General features: G+C 36.8%; 1 protein-coding gene across 2 annotated transcripts in view; it reads left to right on the plus strand.

Moving 5' to 3' along the window:
- Nucleotides 1-813: 813 nt before the first annotated feature.
- hyou1 (hypoxia up-regulated 1) overlaps nucleotides 814-19,555 on the plus strand; it is a 38,646-nt gene continuing 19,904 nt past the window's right edge. The window contains exons 1-16 of one of the 2 annotated variants that reach the window (XM_062048272.1): nucleotides 814-964; nucleotides 4,009-4,085; nucleotides 4,199-4,292; nucleotides 4,396-4,474; nucleotides 4,622-4,776; nucleotides 5,542-5,618; nucleotides 5,717-5,898; nucleotides 7,612-7,727; nucleotides 10,022-10,208; nucleotides 10,854-10,988; nucleotides 11,345-11,427; nucleotides 11,549-11,681; nucleotides 12,684-12,868; nucleotides 12,994-13,132; nucleotides 16,292-16,349; nucleotides 17,782-17,858. In XM_062048272.1, the coding sequence (XP_061904256.1) occupies nucleotides 4,016-4,085; nucleotides 4,199-4,292; nucleotides 4,396-4,474; nucleotides 4,622-4,776; nucleotides 5,542-5,618; nucleotides 5,717-5,898; nucleotides 7,612-7,727; nucleotides 10,022-10,208; nucleotides 10,854-10,988; nucleotides 11,345-11,427; nucleotides 11,549-11,681; nucleotides 12,684-12,868; nucleotides 12,994-13,132; nucleotides 16,292-16,349; nucleotides 17,782-17,858 (1,770 nt within the window). In that variant the 5' untranslated portion in view covers nucleotides 814-964; nucleotides 4,009-4,015. Of the gene's footprint in view, nucleotides 1,056-4,008; nucleotides 4,086-4,198; nucleotides 4,293-4,395; nucleotides 4,475-4,621; nucleotides 4,777-5,541; nucleotides 5,619-5,716; nucleotides 5,899-7,611; nucleotides 7,728-10,021; nucleotides 10,209-10,853; nucleotides 10,989-11,344; nucleotides 11,428-11,548; nucleotides 11,682-12,683; nucleotides 12,869-12,993; nucleotides 13,133-16,291; nucleotides 16,350-17,781; nucleotides 17,859-19,555 lie in introns of both variants that reach the window. The other variant, XM_062048271.1, reaches the window with a different exon arrangement.

The raw sequence follows: 19,555 nt of genomic DNA on the forward strand, positions 1-19,555 counted from the left end.
GAATGTCTCATCGACACAAAAGCAAAAAAGCGATCCACATATGCAAATTCAATACAAATACAAATACAAAATCAAGCATATTTGTATTAAAATCTCAAAAATATATTTACAAATACGTTTATTTATACAAATGCTTGATTTATTTGTATGTCACATTTTTATATTTATACATTTCATTTGTATATATTTTCAAATCTCAAAAATATATTTAAAAATACGTTTATTCATACAAATTCTTGATTTATTTGTATGTCACATTTTTATATGTATACATTTTATTTGTATATATTTTCAAATCTAAAACATATATTTACAAATATGCGTTTATTTATACAAATTAGTTATTTATTTGTATATCACATTTGTATATTTATTAATATATGCATATGTATTAATATCATATTGATATATATAAGTTGATGTGAGACAATTCTACTTCCATACATAAACAAATCAATCCTTAAACACATGTTTTCAACTTCCACCCAAAGCGAAGACACAATAGGACAATACCAAAGCAAATGCAGGGTGGATTCAGACTCCTGACTCCAAAAACGGCAATCATGTGACTTTGTCATATTCCATAGTTTTAACATTCCCCCCGTGGGTAAGAAGTTATAAATGATTTTAATTTGAAATATAACGATTTTGCACATAAATAGTAGTTTTGTAGATTAGTTTGAGTATTGTATCCCGCGGAAACGGGCAGTCAAAAAAGTCCTCCCATTTTCCCTATATATTTATATATACATATATATATAATATTTATATTACATTAGGACTTTACAAAGCCTCAATTTTTGTAATCCATAACCGGAAACGGAATATTTGCTGACGTTGACTTGACGCATGCAGTTTTTTTTTGTCGGAGCAGCGGCTTCAGTGGACCCAATGAGGGCACGCCGCGTTCTGGGCCCAATGCAGAGAGCAAGCCGGCGATAAGGGCGACGTATAAAGTGTGAAAGTAAGAGGTTCTTCATATTGTCTGAGAACTGGTAAACAAATATCGGAAAAGAAGTGGCAGTTTCGGTCTCTTTTGGCTAGACGGAAGAAAGGTAGGTTGACGCCAGTGCATACTAGTGTACACCACCACTGCTAGCTAACACTAATAGACCATTTCTAACGCTAGCTAACAACGTTGCCCAATTGTATGGAGCTACCTGTCACTAAATAATACTTTCACTTAGAAATACTCAGAGAGGCTGTCAGCTTTGTACACTTGAAGTGAATGGTTTACAAGAAAAGTTTGATCCAAGTCCGCTAAACATCACAGGTTAGTGGCAGCACCTTTAACCAGGAACTGGAAAGTGGAATCCAGGTTGCAATTAATTGATCATTTTATTTTAAACATGACTAATAATTGTGGACTATCTTACTCATCAGTTTGCAGTCTTGCGTCATTGCTTTGATGGAATGTAAAATTATTTTAAAATATAATTTTTGTACTAAAGTTCTGACATGTTCTGCTTTGTAAAGAGACGGAAGCTTCTAAGAAAAAACGTTCATAAAATAGACAAAAGTGGTTGCGGACTTTCAACATAAAAGCCTGACAACGCCATTTAGGTCGCGTGTTTTTTCAAGAGTCGTCACGTCTACTTAATTTTACAACATGACTATCCTAATTCGGATGAATATGGTAAATGAGTTATTGTATAGCGCTTTTCTACCTTCAAGGTACCCAAAGCACTTTTGACACTATTTCCTACATTCACCCATTCACACACACATTCACGCACTGATGGCAGGAGCTGCCATGGAAGGCGCTAACCACGACCCATCAGGAGCAAGGGTTGAAGTGTCTTGCTCAAGGACACAACGGACGTGACTATGTTGGTAAACCAGGAATCCTCAGGCCACTATCCCAACTGCGCCGCGCCGTCCCCAATACCTTTTTGAATAGCGCACTGCTATATTTCTACATACCACATCAGTACAGCAAAGTCAGATCAAAATAATTTTGACTAACATTCGGGATGGTTATGGCTAGGGATGAGTGAAATGGCCTATTGTGCAAAAGTCTATTCATGTCAGCAATTCAAGTGAAGTGAAGTGAAGTGAATTACATTTATATAGCGCTTTTTCTCAAGTGACTCAAAGCGCTTTACATTGTGAAACCCAATATCTAAGTTAGATTTAAACCAGTGTGGGTGGCACTGGGAGCAGGTGGGTAAAGTGTCTTGCCCAAGGACACAACGGCAGTGACTAGGATGGCGGAAGCGGGGATCGAACCCGCAACCCTCAAGTTGCTGGCACGGCCGCTCTACCAACCGAGCTATACCGCCCCTTCAACTTCAAATGTGAAACTAATATGTGATATAAAGTCAATTACATGCAAAGTGAGATATGTCAAACTGTTATTTATATTTTTGTTAATCATGGCTTCCACTTTTTTTTAAATAAAACCCCACAATTTCTTGAGAATTTTCAATTTGAGCTTTTCATATAATCAAAATTATATCCAAAGAAAGCTTGAATTATCTTGAGTTGCTTGTTATGAGCCTATGCCATATATTAGTTTCACCTTGTAAATCTGTAATAAGGTAACCTTTGCACAGTAATTTACTTTAAGTTTCACCTGTACATTGCAGCCTCTTGCAATAACAACATATATCACAAATTCAATCGATAACATTTTATTTATATAGCCCTTCATCACAGGTGTCTTGAAGGGATTCAGAAACTCACGACATTCCCTGATCTAAACCCATACCATTTATTTGGCATGTAAATGGTGATGGCTGCTGACGTATGCGGTAACATATTGTCATTTCCAGTTGTATTATTTTATCAAAACTCTTTTTGATTTACTTTCTAATTTAGTGTTAATATCTGGTGATTTTCTGTTGCAGCATTATTGACTGATTACATTTAAAAAAAATCACAATTACAAAAACAATACACAGGATGACGGTCTTACCATATAAAAACATTTACTCATTTTTTAATATCCTTTTATCACAGAATATTTTGAGCAGAATAAATTAAATGGTGCAAAATAACTAAACACAAGCAAAAACAACTATTGGCTCTGATTTTTTAAATAATGATAATGAAAAAAAACGACTCAAAAAGGATTCGTTTCCAGTGTGCTCAGGACCAAGGGGGCCAGACTTCTCTCTTCACTATTTGTATTCTGTTCAGCATATTCCTAGGAATATGCTGTTTTTAAGAACCCACTGCAAAAACGCTGGTCAAAGATGAGATACATGATATTGCTGTAGTGTTTTTAGTAATCAACTGCAAAAATGTTAGTCTTTTCCAAATGTACTGAACTGAGAACTGGCGGGCCAGTCGGGTGTCATTACTGGGCCGAATTTGTCTCCCTGGCCGCCAGTTCAATACCACTGTCCTATGGTGTGTAGTGCAGCGCGTTTAGTGCAGTGCGTTTAGCTATTCCTTGTTCTCTAGTCCTCCAGTGATAATAATACTTGTAAGAAATGTAGTTTGTTACACCATGGAGGAGGATTAGTACTAGGATGACAGGGGATGCAAAACAATAATAGTGCAATACTTTTTCATAACATGGTCACTACTGCCTAGTTTCTCTTGTTATATTCTTATTTTACTGTTATATTTTTATTCTCATTGTTGCTTTTTATTTTTATTCTATTGTAATATTTTTCTATTTTGTTTTCATTTACACCCCCATTATTTACTTTTTACTTTTTACAATTTTGTACACTGCTGCTGGAATTTAAATTTTCCTGAGGGAACTCTCCTGAAGGAATCAATAAAGTACTATCTATCTATCTATCTATCTATCTATCTATCTATCTATCTATCTAGTACGCCGCTATCTCACTAGCGAGGACACTACATTGCGTTTACGCTGCTTGTCGCTGTCAAATTTGCGAGAATGTGTCATCAACATGCATTATCACGATATGGAGATATTATTACAAGCTCTATTGTCGGCTAAATTTATGTAATTTATATCGTGCAACCATGGTTACAGCCAGTGATCAAAACTTGCTTGATTACATGTTTGTTTTTGTTTTATCATTACAGTCCCATCATGGCAAGAACAAGGCTTCCATTGGCTGCTTTGTTCTGTCTTTTTCTTGGAATGTTACATTCTCACACAGGTAATCTTAGGTTGTTTCATACCTGCAACTGTACAGTAAAATATATTTTCTTTTTTGTACAACTGTAAATCCATTTGTTTGACGATGAACTAATGCGTGGTGTGTTTATGCAGATGCTGTGGCAGTCATGTCAGTGGATCTAGGCAGTGAGTGGATGAAAATGGCAATAGTTAAACCTGGTGTGCCAATGGAAATTGTTCTCAACAAGTGGGTAACAATAAACGTCATTATGAAATGCAGAACATGTATTGCCTACATGTAAAAATACACTTGTCTTGACTTAATCTATTACTGTTTGATTTTTCTTTAGAGAGTCAAGGAGGAAAACACCTACAGTTGTATGTCTAAAGGAAAATGAAAGACTTTTTGGTGACAACGCATTAGGAGTGGTATGTTCTCTATTATTCTTACATATATTTGTAAGAGATATGGAGATGGCGTGTATATAGTAAAATATCATAGTTCAGCTAGTTGTTGCATGATATGTTTTTTGTTTTTTTTACCCGTGCTATTAATGATGGTTGTTTCATTTTCAGTCTGTAAAGAACCCTAGAACTGTCTATCGACACCTGCAAAATCTCATGGGAAAGAAGCACAACAACCCCCAGGTAGCCCTTTACCAGAAACGGTTCCCTGAGCACCAGCTGCAAGTCGACGCAGTGAGAAATACAGTTTACTTCAAAGACTCAGAGTAAGATTTGAAATTAAAATGGTTAGCTAAACCATCTTATATTTTCAAAAACTGTTGTTGCCAATCTTCTTTGTTGGGAATAGCTGTAGCAAACACGCATTTTGTATTTATGTGTACGATGGATTTAATGATATGAAAATTTAATTTCATGTTATCGTGACCTAAAGTTATCACAGTTATTGACGTATTGTTGAATGTGCTCAAAAAGTACACACAAAATCTTTTGACCAGATTTTTTTTTTTAGATAACAAAAAAAAAACTTATAAAACACTGATTGTGTTTTAGTCTTAGTATTATCTGTTACAGCGGCTATAATGTTTTAGATATCGTTTTTTACTGTGGCACTTCACAATGTATTAAATTCAAATGTGCGGATTAAATAAAATAATTTCTGGCGGTTGATGTGGTATCCAATGTTCAGTGGTCCTTGAAGGCATCGTAAAAACACCTCCGTCATAAATCTGTGCAAAGAGCACAGCTTGTGGGTTCAATGTACACAATTGAATATCTTAGTTGCTTAGACAGCAATGTGTACATAGATTTTTTGGTTGGGGTATCTAATTTCTTTAATGAGGAAAAATATTAATGTCTCTTGTTTTTAATGTTAGCATTTAAGATAGCGCATGTCAGTCCTTAAGATTTTTCAGTGCGGTTATCAGTCACAGTTTTTCAATAACATGTCAGTCGGGAGTTTTCCTGCGGCTATTATTGTTAACGTTTATCGTTGCATCCCTAATGTAAACATCATATACACATGTCAACAGGAAATTTCAGTACATGCCAGAAGAGCTCCTTGGGATGATGCTCAATTATTCTTGTGGATTAGCTCAAGATTTTGCAGGTCAGTTTCTTTGTAACACAATTTTGTGGTTTGTTGTGTAAAATATTAACATGCAATCTACTCTAATTTCCCCCTCTACTTTTTCCTGCAACTTGCAGAACAGCCAATCAAAGATGCAGTCATCACTGTTCCAGCATTTTTCAACCAGGCAGAACGCAGGTCTGTCATGCAGGCTGCACATTTGGCAGGTCTGAAGGTCCTTCAGCTCATCAATGACAACACGGCCGTGGCCTTAAATTACGGGGTCTTCAGAAGGAAAGATATTGACAGCACAGGAAAGGTACAAGTTCAGCAGTCCTAAAACTTGTGTGTGGGTGTTTCAAATTTTTTTAAATCTTTTGACTTGAGCTACTTCGTTGGACTATTTAGCACCAACATTTTATTGTCGATCCCTTTTGTGTTAATGTACTCACAGAACATAATTAAAACCTTCCAGCATGCACACCGCCTTAATCCGACCGCGTTCCACTCTCAAAAAGACATATCAGCAATCTACTTGTGGCAGTGTCAGTATGACATTGTGTAATTTGCATAATTGGTTATGATGCATGTCCGGATAGTATTCACAGCGCTTCACTTTTTCCACCTTTTGTTACGTTACAGCCTTCATTCAAAATCGAATGCATTCATTTTTGTTTTTCAAAATTCTAGACACAATACCCCATAATGACAATGTGATTTATTATTATTATTTTTGTAAATATTTGCAAATTTATAAAAAATATATAAATCACATGTACATAAGTATTCACAGCCTTTGTGCAATACTCTGTTGATGCACCTTTGGTAGCAATTGCAGCCTCAAGTCTCACAATGCAATGTGCAGAGACATCCTGGATGAAAACCAACACTTCTTATCCAACCTGATGGTGCTTGAGAGGTGCTGCAAAGATAAGTAGGCGAAACTGCCCAAAGATAGTTGTGCCATGCTTGTGGCATTGTTTTCAAAGACTTAAGGCTGTATTTGCTGCCAAAGGTGCTTCAACAAAGTAATGAGGAAAGGCTGTTAATACTTATGTACATGTGATTTTGTGTATTTTCCATTGCCTTTTTTTTAATTATTTTTTTTACTTTTCCACATTGTCATTATGGGGTATCGTCTATAGAAATTTGAGAACAAAAATACATTTATTCCATTTTGGAATAAAGCTGCAACATAAAATTTGGAAAATGTGAAGAGCTGTAAATAATTTGTGGATGCACTATGTATCACCTGCAAGGTGAAGTGTACTTTCCTGTTACACAAAATGTAAAATATTTCAAATGTAAACCTTGACAGTAAAAAAAAATATGAATGGGAAACACTGCACGTAAATTAGTAAATTGTAGGAAAACCTGTCCATAAACCACCCTAAATTGGTATTGGATTATAAGTACAGAATAATAAAGCATAAAATATACAGCATACATATATACATACATATACAACATTACAACAGTTATAAGATAGTGGCACCTTGTGGGGCTAAACAAACACTAGGCCCACAATTGGTATGGCTATGAACAGCGCATGTGCATAGACCGTTGGAGGGATGGAATACTGGGATGTCGCAGAAATGGAGAAAACAAACCGTTGTTCTCATTCAATTCATTGTTTTGTAACATTGTCTAATCGAAAGTAAAGCCCTGTCCACATGGGAACATTTTTACTTCAAAAGTATTATATTGTTTCGGCCTTTCATCCACATGGCAATGGCGGTCTAGGTGCAGGACAACGATACTTTTCAGGGAACAGGTTCCAGAGTAACGAAATCTGACAAGGCCACCTTGTCATTGTTAATGTGGTTAAGCTAACCACTACATGATGAGATTGATCAGGTTGCCACCCCGTCAATGTATTGATCTGACACATAGGTGGAAGCAATTGTTTTTTTGTTTTTTTTTTAACTCCCCAAAAATAAAAGTAAAAAAGCACATGCGTTCCCATCTTAACAGGGCCTAAGTGCAGCTAATAAGTGACAAATTGATGAATGTCTCAATGTTTCTTTTTTAGAATGTGATGTTTTATGATATGGGCTCAGGGAGCACAACTGCCACCATTGTCACATATCAAACTGTAAAAACAAAGGATTCTGGGTCCCAGCCACAGTTGCAGATCCGAGGTGTTGGGTGAGTCCCAAAGCTACACTTTTTTTTTTCTATCTTGTCATGTGTTTGTGTGAGTGATGTATGGCTGACAAAGACAAACACATGCATGTGCACAGCCTGACCGACTATATTGCACTCCCTCCTCAACAATTACATTTCATAAACATTCATAGAGCTTTTGTATATATACAGTCGTGGTCAAAAGTTACACTTGTGAAAGACATAATGTCATGGCTGTCTTGAGTTTCCAAAAATATCTACAACTCTTACTGGTTTGTGATAGTGATTGGAGCACATACTTGTTTGTCACAAAAAACTTTCATGAAGTTTGGTTCTTTTATGAATTTATTATGGGTCTACTGAAAATGTGACCAAATCTGCTGGGTCAAAAGTATACATACAGCAACATACATTATCAAATCTGGTGATGTAGAAAAGTTACAATCAAATCAAAGTAGCTTCATGGCATTGCCTCTTAACTTCATGTGAGTGATTATGATTGACGACACCTGTTGACGTATCTGAGCCCATTTAAATAGGGCTCATGTGATGCAGATATTAGACTCTGTTACAAACGTGACAATGGGAAAGTCAAAGGAACTCAGCACAGATCTGAAAAAACTAATCATTGACTAGAACAAGTCAGGAACTTCACTTGGTGCCATTTCAAAGCAGCTTTAGGTCCCAAGAGCAACTGTGCAGACAATTGTTCGTAAGTATAAAGTGCATGGCACAGTTTTGTCACTTCCACGATCAGGAAGAAAACGCAAGCTATCACTTGCTGCTGAGATAAAATTGGTCAGGATGATCAAGAGTCAACCGAGAACCACCAAAAAGCAGGTCTGCAATGAATTGGAAGCTGCTGGAACACAGGTGTCAGTGTCCACAGTCAAGCGTGTTTTGCATCGCCATGTAGAGGCTACCATGCAAGAAGGAAGCCCTTGCTCCAGAAGCAACACCTTAAGGCTCGTCTTAAGTTTGCTGCTGATCATATGGACAAAGATAAGACCTTCTGGAGGAAAGTTCTGTGGTCCGATGAAACAAAAAATGAGCTGTTTGGCCACGATACCCAGCAATATGTTTGGAGGAGAAAAGATGAGGCCTTTAATACCAGGAACACCATACCTACCGTCAAGCATGGTGTATTATGCTTTGGGCCTGTTTTGCTGCCAATAGAACTGGTGCTTTACAGAGAGTAAATGGGACCATGAAAAAGGATGATTACCTCCAAATTCTTTAGGACAACCTAAAATCATCAGCCCGGAGGTTGGGTCTTAGGCGCAGTTTGGTGTTCCAACAGGACAATGACCCCAAACACACGTCAAAAGTGGTAAAGGAATGGCTAAATCAGGGTAGAATTAAGGTTTTAGAATGGTCTTCCCAAAGTCCTGACTTAAATGTGTGGACAATGCTGAATAAACAAGTCCATGTAAAAAAAAACAACAAATTCAGCTGAACTGCAGCAATTTTGTCAAGAGGAGTGGTCAAAAATTCAACCAGAAGCTTGTGGATGGCTACCAAAAGCGCCTTATTGCAGTGAAACTTGCCAAGGGAAATGTAACTAAATATTAACATGCTTTATGTATACTTTTGACCCAGCGGATTTGGTCACATTTTCAGTAGACCCATAATAAATTTATAAAAGAACCAAACTTCATGAATGTTTTTTGTGACAAACAAGTATGTGCTCCAATCACTCTATCACAAAAAAATAAGAGTTGTAGAAATTATTGGAAACTCAAGACAGCCATGACATTGTTCTTTACAAGTGTATGTAAGCTTTTGACCACGATTGTATGTCATTTTGTAATTTTTAGGTCTTTTTAAACCAAAAATTTACAAATACAAAATAAAAATATTTAACATACCATACCTAATGGTACTTTTAATTTACATTACTACATCCAATGCTAATTTAAAATTGTAATGCTTCTTTAACAATGCTAATTTAAGGTACTGTAGATTAGCGGCACTATTATTTACCCACAATATTCTTGATATTGTGTTGATGCTAAGACCAGCATTCACATTACAACCAAGTAGTTTAGATTGTCCAGTCAGTGTATATGTAAAAAGAAAGCATTAATTTTGCAAAACATCTAGTATAGTGCATTATTTTAGACTCCAAGAATTGGAGAATGCTTAATGCGATACAATCTGGTCACAAGTGACTGCATATTTTTATTTTGCAATTTGTTTTTTTTTAGAAATTACAACAAATTATGTAGAAACAGTCATAGCTTGTTTTTTTCTAATTGATTTAACAAAGTGGAATACCTGTGCCCAGATTGTGCTGTATATTTTATGTTCTCTAGGTTTGATCGTGGTTTGGGTGGGTTTGAGATGGACTTGCGTCTACGGGATCATTTGGCTAAGCTTTTTACAGAGCAGAAGAAGACAAAGACAGACGTGCGGGAAAGCCACCGTGCCATGGCCAAGCTCCTCAAAGAGGCACAGAGGCTAAAAACTGTGCTTAGTGCAAATATGGAATTCATGGCCCAGGTGAGTTCTACAACTTCAGGCTTCAGTTCAACTAAGCATGTTCATTGTTGCTGGTTGTTCAGTCATGTGTAGTCTGCCATTTATTCATTTTCAACCACTTATTTTATTCAGGGTCATGGGTTAGCTGGAGCATATCCCAGCTTTGGGTAAGAGGTTTGGACAGAGGCTCGAATTAGCCTAACGTGCATGTTTTGAAATATGGCTGTGTAAACCCGTGTAAAGGGGGAAACATTTAAACTTCGCATATACGTTTATAACCGGCATTTGATAACACAGGCCATACAGCTTCACTGCGAAAATATAAGACTCTACAGGCATTTAACTACTGTATTACAATACATATTGAATAAAAAAAATAGTGCAATGGTAACTGTCAAAAATGGCTTACATAATTTTCTCAACTGGCAATTGTCAACTCAATAAAAACTGATAAAGTATCTATTTTAAGTCCAGACATGAGCTAACGGAAAGCCTGCTGTAGACGTTTGAGACACGCACAGCTTTATCAGTGGAATGCTTGTATTTAATAGGTTGGAGGAAATGTCACAGTTCATACATACACTGTAGTTATATTTTTAATAAATCTACGTCTGAGTATCTATAGCAAACACAACAGCACTATCAATCTGAAAAAATGTCTTTCAGGTGGAAGGTTTGATAGAAGAAATTGACTTCAAAGCTAAGGTGACCAGAGCCGATTTTGAAGAGCTCTGTGCTGATTTATTTGAGAGAGTGCCTGGCCCCGTGCAGGATGCCCTTACTGCTGCAGAAATGAATCTGGTCAGTATATCCTCTTCCCCATGATGCAATTTCAAGTTTTAGTATTTATAGATTAATACCATATTAAAGGAAGGCAGACCTTCCAATTATTTTTGCATTTCTAGTCTGAACCCATCCCTGCAAATTATGTGCATCCTTGAAATTTTGTCCATATTTTGGCATTCAGGCAGAGTAGTGTTCAACTGAAAAGGTCAACTGTATTTGCAGTTAAAAGCTTTGCTTGACAGCTTCGCAAGGGTCTTCTGACAACAAATAGTTGCTCAATTGCCGGGTTTCTAATATTTTGAAAATGGTACTGAATATTGAACATCAATTTAAGGATGGGAAATCATCTGAGTCCAATTTTGTGCAAACAGGATGAAATTGAACAGGTGATTTTAGTAGGTGGATCAACTCGTGTCCCCAAGGTTCAGGAAGTGTTGCTCAAAGCAGTTGGGAAGTAAGTGCCAACTTAGAATTACGTATGTAGTACTTCTAGAATTTAATTGTTGTCAATTCAGCAGAACATAGTATATGTTGTTACTTTTATCTAAGTAGTAACACATATTTCATCCTTATAGAGAGGAGTTGGGTAAAAACATCAATGCGGATGAGGCAGCAGCCATGGGGGCAGTATATCAGGCTGCTGTTCTCAGTAAGGCTTTCAAAGTCACACCATTCTTGGTCAGAGATGCAGCTGTTTTTCCTATTCAGGTGAGTTCCGTTTTATATATAATGTGACACATTACTTAATATACAGTATCTGCATACAGTGGGTGAAGAAACTATCTCCTGCTGATTTTTGTACGTTTGGTATGTTAATTAACAAAGAGACATATTGTTTAAAAAAAAAAAAAAAAGTTTAGAAAAACAATTTAGTATTTGATTTTGTGAAATAATTATTTGATCCCCAAGCAATAAAATAAGTGGTACTTTAAGAAACCCACATTATCGAGTCAGAGATTTACTGTAGTTGGTCACCAGTATTTTAAAACTAACCAAAACTAATGCACATTAACTGAGACGATGACACAATGAGAAAAAGAACACATTTAACTTCTGACGCTATGATGCTATCAGCAGGCGAGTCACGACATGATCACAACTAAGTTGGTCAAAGCTTATATTACAATATTACGTACTTGCTGTACTGTTACTATAATCACTACTGGTATGCTTTGCACATTTTAGACACATTTGCTGTACTAAAATGAGGTGATATGCGGTAGTTGCTCTGGCAAAATATTGATATTACAGTAACAGCTCAGATGACAGTGGATGACACAGCACAAAGAACAGCAAACAATTCCAGTTCCAAATAAATCCAAAATACCCAATCTGATAGACAAACTTAATTAAGCTGCATGCAAACTATTGGCTACTTGTATTGTGTTGACGCCAACTAGCAGTGAGTAGGCTCGTAATCTTACATTTTTTAAAAATCAATTAGCCGGGAGACAGCTCGTATTCCAAACACCTCGTAAGATGAGGCACTCGAGTTACTACTGTATATAGAAATATTGACGTGGCCACTTTAGGTAGGGGGTACTAGGAAAAAGAAATTCTAGGTTTGCAGGTCTGCTTCACAGAAATCAAATTGTAATCCTTTTTTTAAACTGTCGATTTTTGTCATTTATTTTTGCCATGCTTATTTTTTTACTCTTGCAAAATACCCTGAGCATGGTGACTCAGGACCTTTTATTTACATTTTGTCAGGTGGAGTTCAACCGTGAGGTTGAGGAAGAAGGCTCCAAAGCCTTGAAACACAACAAACGCATCCTATTTCAGAGGATGTCGCCCTACCCCCAGCGAAAGGTCATTACATTTAACCGCTACACGGATGACTTTGCTTTCACCATAAATTATGGAGACCTCAACTTCCTGTCGCAGCAAGACCTCAGGTCACTACTTGCTATTTTGTGACTTGCAGATCCCATTGAAATTGTATTTATTTATATTTGATACTGAATGCCATGTTGATTAAATACATATGTTCTCACCCCTGAAAATGTATGTTGTATTGCAGTGTGTTTGGATCACTTAATCTGACAACAGTCAAGCTCTCTGGAGTGGGCAGCAGCTTTCAGAAGCACACTGATGCCGAGTCAAAGGGCATAAAAGCCCACTTCAACATGGATGACAGTGGAATCCTTCAACTCGATCGGGTTTGTGACTAGTTTGATCACTATTATTTCACAAACATTCCATAAATATTTGACTATTACTGTAAGTATAACCACAAGTTGTAATATATGCATACAAACCTTACTGTAATTAGCTACAGTGCATCTGGAAAGTATTCACAGCGCTTCACTATTTCCAATTTTTTTTAATGTTAGTCATTCCAAAATAAATTAATTTTTGTTCTCAGATTTCTACAGATATTACCCCATAATGACAATGTGAAAATGTATTGTTTTATTTTAATTTTATGGCAATTTAATAAAAAATTAAAAAATCACATGTACATAAGTATTCACAGCCTTTGCTCAGTACCAATTACAGCCTCAAGTCATTTTGAATACGAGGCCACAAGCTTGGCATGCCTATCTTTGGGCAGTTTTTGCCTATTCCTCTTTGCAGCATAATGCTGTGGGGGTGTTTTTCTGTGCCAGGAACTGAGGTACTAGTCAGGATAGAAAGAAATATGAATGCAGCAATTTACAGAGACATACTGGATGAAAACCAATGCTTCCCCTCCAGCCTGATGGATTTTGAGAAGTGCTGCAAAGAAGAATAGTCAAAGTAGAATGGATGAAACTGCCCAAGCTTGTGGTATCGTATTCAAAAAGACTTGAGGCTGTAATTGCTACCAAAGGTGTGTGAACAAAGTATTGAGCAAAGGCTGTGAATACTTGTACGCGTTATTTTTTATTTTTTTATTTTTAATTTCATTAAAAAAAACTTTTCACATTGTCATTATGGGGTATTGTCTGTAGAATTTTGGGGACAAAAATTAAATTATTCAATTTTCGAATAAGGCTGTAACATAACAAAATCTGGAAAAAGTAAAGCGCTGTGATTACTTCCCTGATGGACTGTACACTAAGTAAGATGTGCTTATTTTTATATTTTTTAAACTTCTTTTTTTTTAGTAGTGTGTTGCAATAAACAGCAGATTTAATTTAGGAGGTACACAAGCTCCATTTTCTGTGGCCGAACTGTATTTGGATTGTTGACATTGTATAATCGCTAAACATTGCTATAAAATTACCGTGACTATACATTATTCAACCACAGTTGTATAATGTATGTATAGGGGCTCCTCAGTCTACTTTTGTTTCTAAAACAGTGATGTAATTTAGTGTTCATCTGAGTTAGTTTCTAAATCAACTGCTACGTTCCTTGCACTGTACACAGAGCACATAAAAAAAATAACAAATTTGTGTGGTTTTGCACACTGGAAAGGATGTTGCAAGGAAGAGAGTCAGGCTTATTGGGAAAAGCAAGTCTAAATCATAATAATACTACAGTGCTTAGTTATCACTGTCTATTTAATAGGAGCAGATTGCACAGTGGTAGAGGGGTTAGTATATGTGCCTCACAATACAAAGGTCCTATGTTCGATCCTGGGCTAGGGATCTTTCTGTGTGGAGTTTGTATGTATTGTAGTATGTTCCCCCCGTGACTGCGCGGGTTCCCTCCGGGTACTCAGGCTTCCTCCCACCTCCAAAGACATGCACCTGGGGATAAGTTGTTCGGCAACACTAAATTGGGCCTTTCTATCTGTGTTGGCCTTGCGATGAGGTGGCGACTTGTCCAGGGTTTGCCCCGCCTTCCGCCCATGCTCTGCCGTGATAGGCTCCAGCAGCCCCCACGACCCGAAAAGGGACAAGCGGTAGAAAAAATGGATGGATAGATTCTTCAAGAATACCATAACCTTAATGATGGTTGGGGCATTTTAGTGGCTTGGACTGGGCATGCAGCCAGTGTTGATTGGCGTTAGTCCAATTTCTGTGTTTTACAATGTCTTACCTTATCTTCAGTTTTCCCTTTCCTTTTTTTGGGCAGACTACCTTCAAACAGGTATTTCAACCCTGGGAGACATAATTAACAGAACAAAAGTTTTCCAAAAAAGAACAAAAGTGATGTCATTCCTCCGTGTAGTGATGTGACTACATATTCTGCTTAGGGTTTCTTATACTGCATGAACTTAACTAGTTTTTTTTGGTTCTGTGACCGAGCTCGTAACTCAATGTCAAATCAGTGACGCACATTGAAATGAATACTAGTAAGTTGAAGTACCACTGTATATTAATGTAATTATTGATGAGCCTTTTTCGACCCACTTGTGTACTTGGAGAAACTATGGTGGCAAGCAGAGGTCAGACTACAGATGGGCTATAAGACCTAAAATCTATATCTTTATGTATTGCAGCCTCCTGCAATATTGATATATTTGGTATATAAATGACAATGTAACAATTTCCAAACGGGTGATTGAGTGTCCGAATTTAGCTGCTGATATATGCAGTAACATGCGGTAACATATTGTGTCATTTACAGTCAAAACTATTATCTGGTTACTTTCTTTTGCAACATCATAGACTGATTACATGTTATATCACAATTATAACAATCCACAGACTGATGGTCTAACAAAATCAATGAAATCATTTAATTTTCTTTTTTTTTTATTACATACAATATTTTGAGCAAACAAATTCAATGGTGCAAAATAATTAAACCTAAGCAAAAACTACCATTGGCTCTGATTTAAAGTCCAAAATTCCTGTAAACGATTACATCAAACAACCAGAAAAACGATGACAATAAAAAAAATATTGATCTACCCGTAATTACTTTAGTATCGACCAACTCCTGATACTATATTTTGTATCGTTACTGGTATTTGTACCACCACATACGTTACTGGTATTTCTATCAATGTGTCCACCCCCGTTTACATTCAAGAGCTCTAGCTTAGCGGTTAGCATGGCTTCTTTGTGTCCTCCTTTGGTGTGTAGTGTAGCATGTGTAGCTCTTCTTTGTCCTCCAGTCCATCCATCCATCCATTTTCTACCGCTTGTCCCTCGCAAGGTCGCGGGAGCCTATCCCAACTGCACTCGGGCAGAAAGCAGGGTACACCCTGGACAAGTCGCCACCTCATCGCAGGTCCAGCACAGACAACATTCACATTCACACACTAAGGCCAATTAAGGCAGGGCAAGTGTATTTATAGAGCACAATTCGTATACAAGGGAATTAAAAGTTTTTTTTAAAATAAAATTACAAGAAGGCAAAAATAAAATGAAAATAATCATAATTAAGTCATAATTCGTACTTGTACTCAAAAAATTAAGCAATATGTTTTCTTTTCACAGGTAGAGTCTGTATTTGAAACCACTGTGGAGGAAAAGGAAGAGGAATCTACATTAACAAGTATGTTTTTTAAGTAATGCACCATTCAAGTCAAAGGACACAACTTTTAATTTATATCGATCTGGGGTTAAGAAAGGCCACTCCACAATGAGATCAAAATTTGAGAGTTTTATCAAGACAAGACTATTTTGGACAAAACCATATTTACAGCTTTGTAGCAACAGTTTTGGAAGACAATATTTTTTTCTTTTGCCTAACTGCACCATCTTACAAAACAAGGTTGATATAGTGTATAAGGTACTAGCATTTTGGAGGCATGCAGCGTTTCAACAATGATCTATGTAGACAAATTAAATGTAAATTGGGACTTTACAGGGAAAGCTGAAAAGATGTTAAGTACAAACTATAGCAGTAATCTGATTGTGTGCACGTTAATGTTATGTTCAACCGTAAGTGTGAAGTACAATGCACACTCTGTACCTCACACAGTGCTCGGACAAAGAACCTAGTGCATTTCCAACATTATGGAAACTCATACGGAAGGAAGTTTATAAGATGTAAAAAGCGAAAATAAGTCATTCAGGGCAGTGGTCCCCAACCTTTTTGTAACTGCGGACCAGTCAACGCTTGAAAATTTGTCCCACGGACCGGGGGGGGGGGGGGGTATGGTATATTTTTAATTAAAAATTTATTTTTTTTTGTCATAAAAAAATACAATCATGTGTGCTTACGGACTGTATCCCTGCTGAATGTATTGATATATAATGTAGGAACCAGAAATATTAATAACAGAAAGAAACAACCCATTTGTGCGAATGAGTGTAAATGGGGGATAGAGATTTTTTGGGTTGGTGCACTAATTGTAAGTGTATCTTGTGTTTTTTATGTTGATTTAATAAAAAAAAAATGTTTTATTTTATTTTATTTTTTTTAAATATTTTGTGAGGCCCGATACCAATCGATCCACGGACCGGTACCGGGCCGCGGCGCGGTAGTTGGGGACCACTGATAGGGTACTAGTGATACATTTTAAACAAGAATAATTTGTAAGACAAAATGGTAAAAGCAACAGAAGCCGCTAAGAAATAATGCAAAAAACCCCCACATTTTTTAAAAACAAATACATTTTCAATGATTATGTACAACTGAATGCTAAGCAAAAAGAAGTGGTGAATGTCTGTGGTTCACTTTGTCATATTATTAGTAGAATGCCTCTTTAAAATGTATTACTGGGGGATTAATTAATTAATTAATTGTAGTCAGTACATCATGCATGAGTTATCAACAAAGACCGAACGTTGTATCTCGTCCTTAAATTATGATCAGAAGTTAATGTCAACAGCTGGTAAATACTACATTTGCATGAAGTAATGCCAGTAGGTCAAAAGCAATAAAGTGACACTTGCTTTTTTTCATGTGATAATTGTTGCATTACTAAATCAGTTACTGCCTCTGCACACCACAAATGAGTCCACCCGCTGTTGTCTTTCAGAACTGGGTAACACAATTTCTACATTGTTTGGAGGAGGATCCTCCAAACCTGCCCCAAATGTGACTGAACCTGTCCAGGTAATGTTGTTGGTAAATACAGTACAGTGGGCATTAGGGTTGTACGGTATACCGGTACTAAAAAAGTATCGCGATACTAGTTGATTGAAATCGGTACTATACTGCCTTTGAAAAGTACCAGTACCGTTCTTACATCTGAGTGCCGCTGTGCGGCGGTGACTACAGAGCCAAGGCGCATGATGTTGAGTGTCAAAACGCGCACACACAAAGTGCATAAAAGCAATAACATCTTGGAGAAAAACGACAATTCTACTGGTTAATAAAGAGGGTGCGTGAAGCGCAATATGGAGGTATTTGGGCTTCAAAACACACGATAAATGTGACGCTTTAAGCAAAGAAGCGCCGCGCTTCAAGTGTTGCTTTAAAACACACCTTGCCAAATATGGCAATTAGTATTACCGCCTTTGCTTCAAGCTTAGGTAAATATTTAAATAAGCATTCAGATCTGCACAAGGAGTTATAAAGAGTGACAGCTAATGTAGCTGTTCCACCTGTCCTGCTGTTCAGCTCCGGTGCAGAGGAGCGCAGGGGAGACGTTCCCTTCAGTTCACTTTACCCCGCAATGGGTCTACTACTAAGCTCCGTTTTCCGGTCAGAATTTGAGGCCGCTGATTTGTGACAATCTGGTTGCTTTAATTTTTAGTTTTGCAGGACGCAACCAAACCCGTTTATCACTTTACTGCGCAGTGCGCGCGCTGCTCGCTCGCTCACTCGCTCGCTCACTCGCTCGCTCACTCGCTCGCTCACTCGCTCTCTCCCTCACTGACATCACTCAGCCAACACGTTGACATTCTCACAAACAGTGTACGCTCATACGTAAACCAGCTCCCCTGTTTTGCACATGTAGATACGTAGAGGCACACAGTTTGTGTTTTATCTTTAACAGATGTGTGTTTTACCTGCTAAATGGCTTATCTGGGTACATTTATCTACAGTTTTGTTTTTAGTACTTACTAATAATTCTATTTGTCTTAAAGCACAGACCAGGATTGGCAACCATAAATCTTGAAGCATTTAATATAATGTTAATAAAGCTTTTTTATTATATTCTAATCTAATTCTTGATTATGGAGGACTGTTTTTCTTGTTGCATTCAAAGAACAATTTACAATTTTCAATATTACATAATGTGTTTAATGCCCTTCAAGTTATATTTTAACCTTCTAAAAGTGTTCTTTGAGTGCAATAGGAAACATATGTTTATTGTAAGATTTTCTGTTATAATAAAGCCAAAATTGACACTTTTTTGTTGTTCCCTTAATTTGGAAAAGTATCGATATACATTTTGGTACCTGTACCAAATGATTGGTATCGGGACAACCCTAGTGGGCATACTAAGTTGATAGACAATTGTAAAATACCATGCTACTGGAAATATGCAACACATTGCACAATATAAGCCGATACTGTCATTGTCAAGATATATAGCTCTAACAACCTATGATATATCCACATGTTTATAGGGGTGTGACAAAACATATATATTTCATAGTTTATATTTTGCAGCATTAAAAGTACAAATTGCAATAGTGAACTTTTTAAGTGCAAAAGAACTATAAACAGGATTTTCTTGAACACGTCTGACGACACTATTTTAAACTTATTCAGAAAAAAACATTTCAAGACTCTTTAGATCAAATACATTAAGTAGAAACAAAAATAATTAACACATGAATACAAAAAGTAGCTTATCTTAC

The sequence above is a fragment of the Entelurus aequoreus genome, linkage group LG05, assembly GCF_033978785.1.
Source record: "Entelurus aequoreus isolate RoL-2023_Sb linkage group LG05, RoL_Eaeq_v1.1, whole genome shotgun sequence".
NCBI classification, from domain to species: domain Eukaryota; kingdom Metazoa; phylum Chordata; class Actinopteri; order Syngnathiformes; family Syngnathidae; genus Entelurus; species Entelurus aequoreus.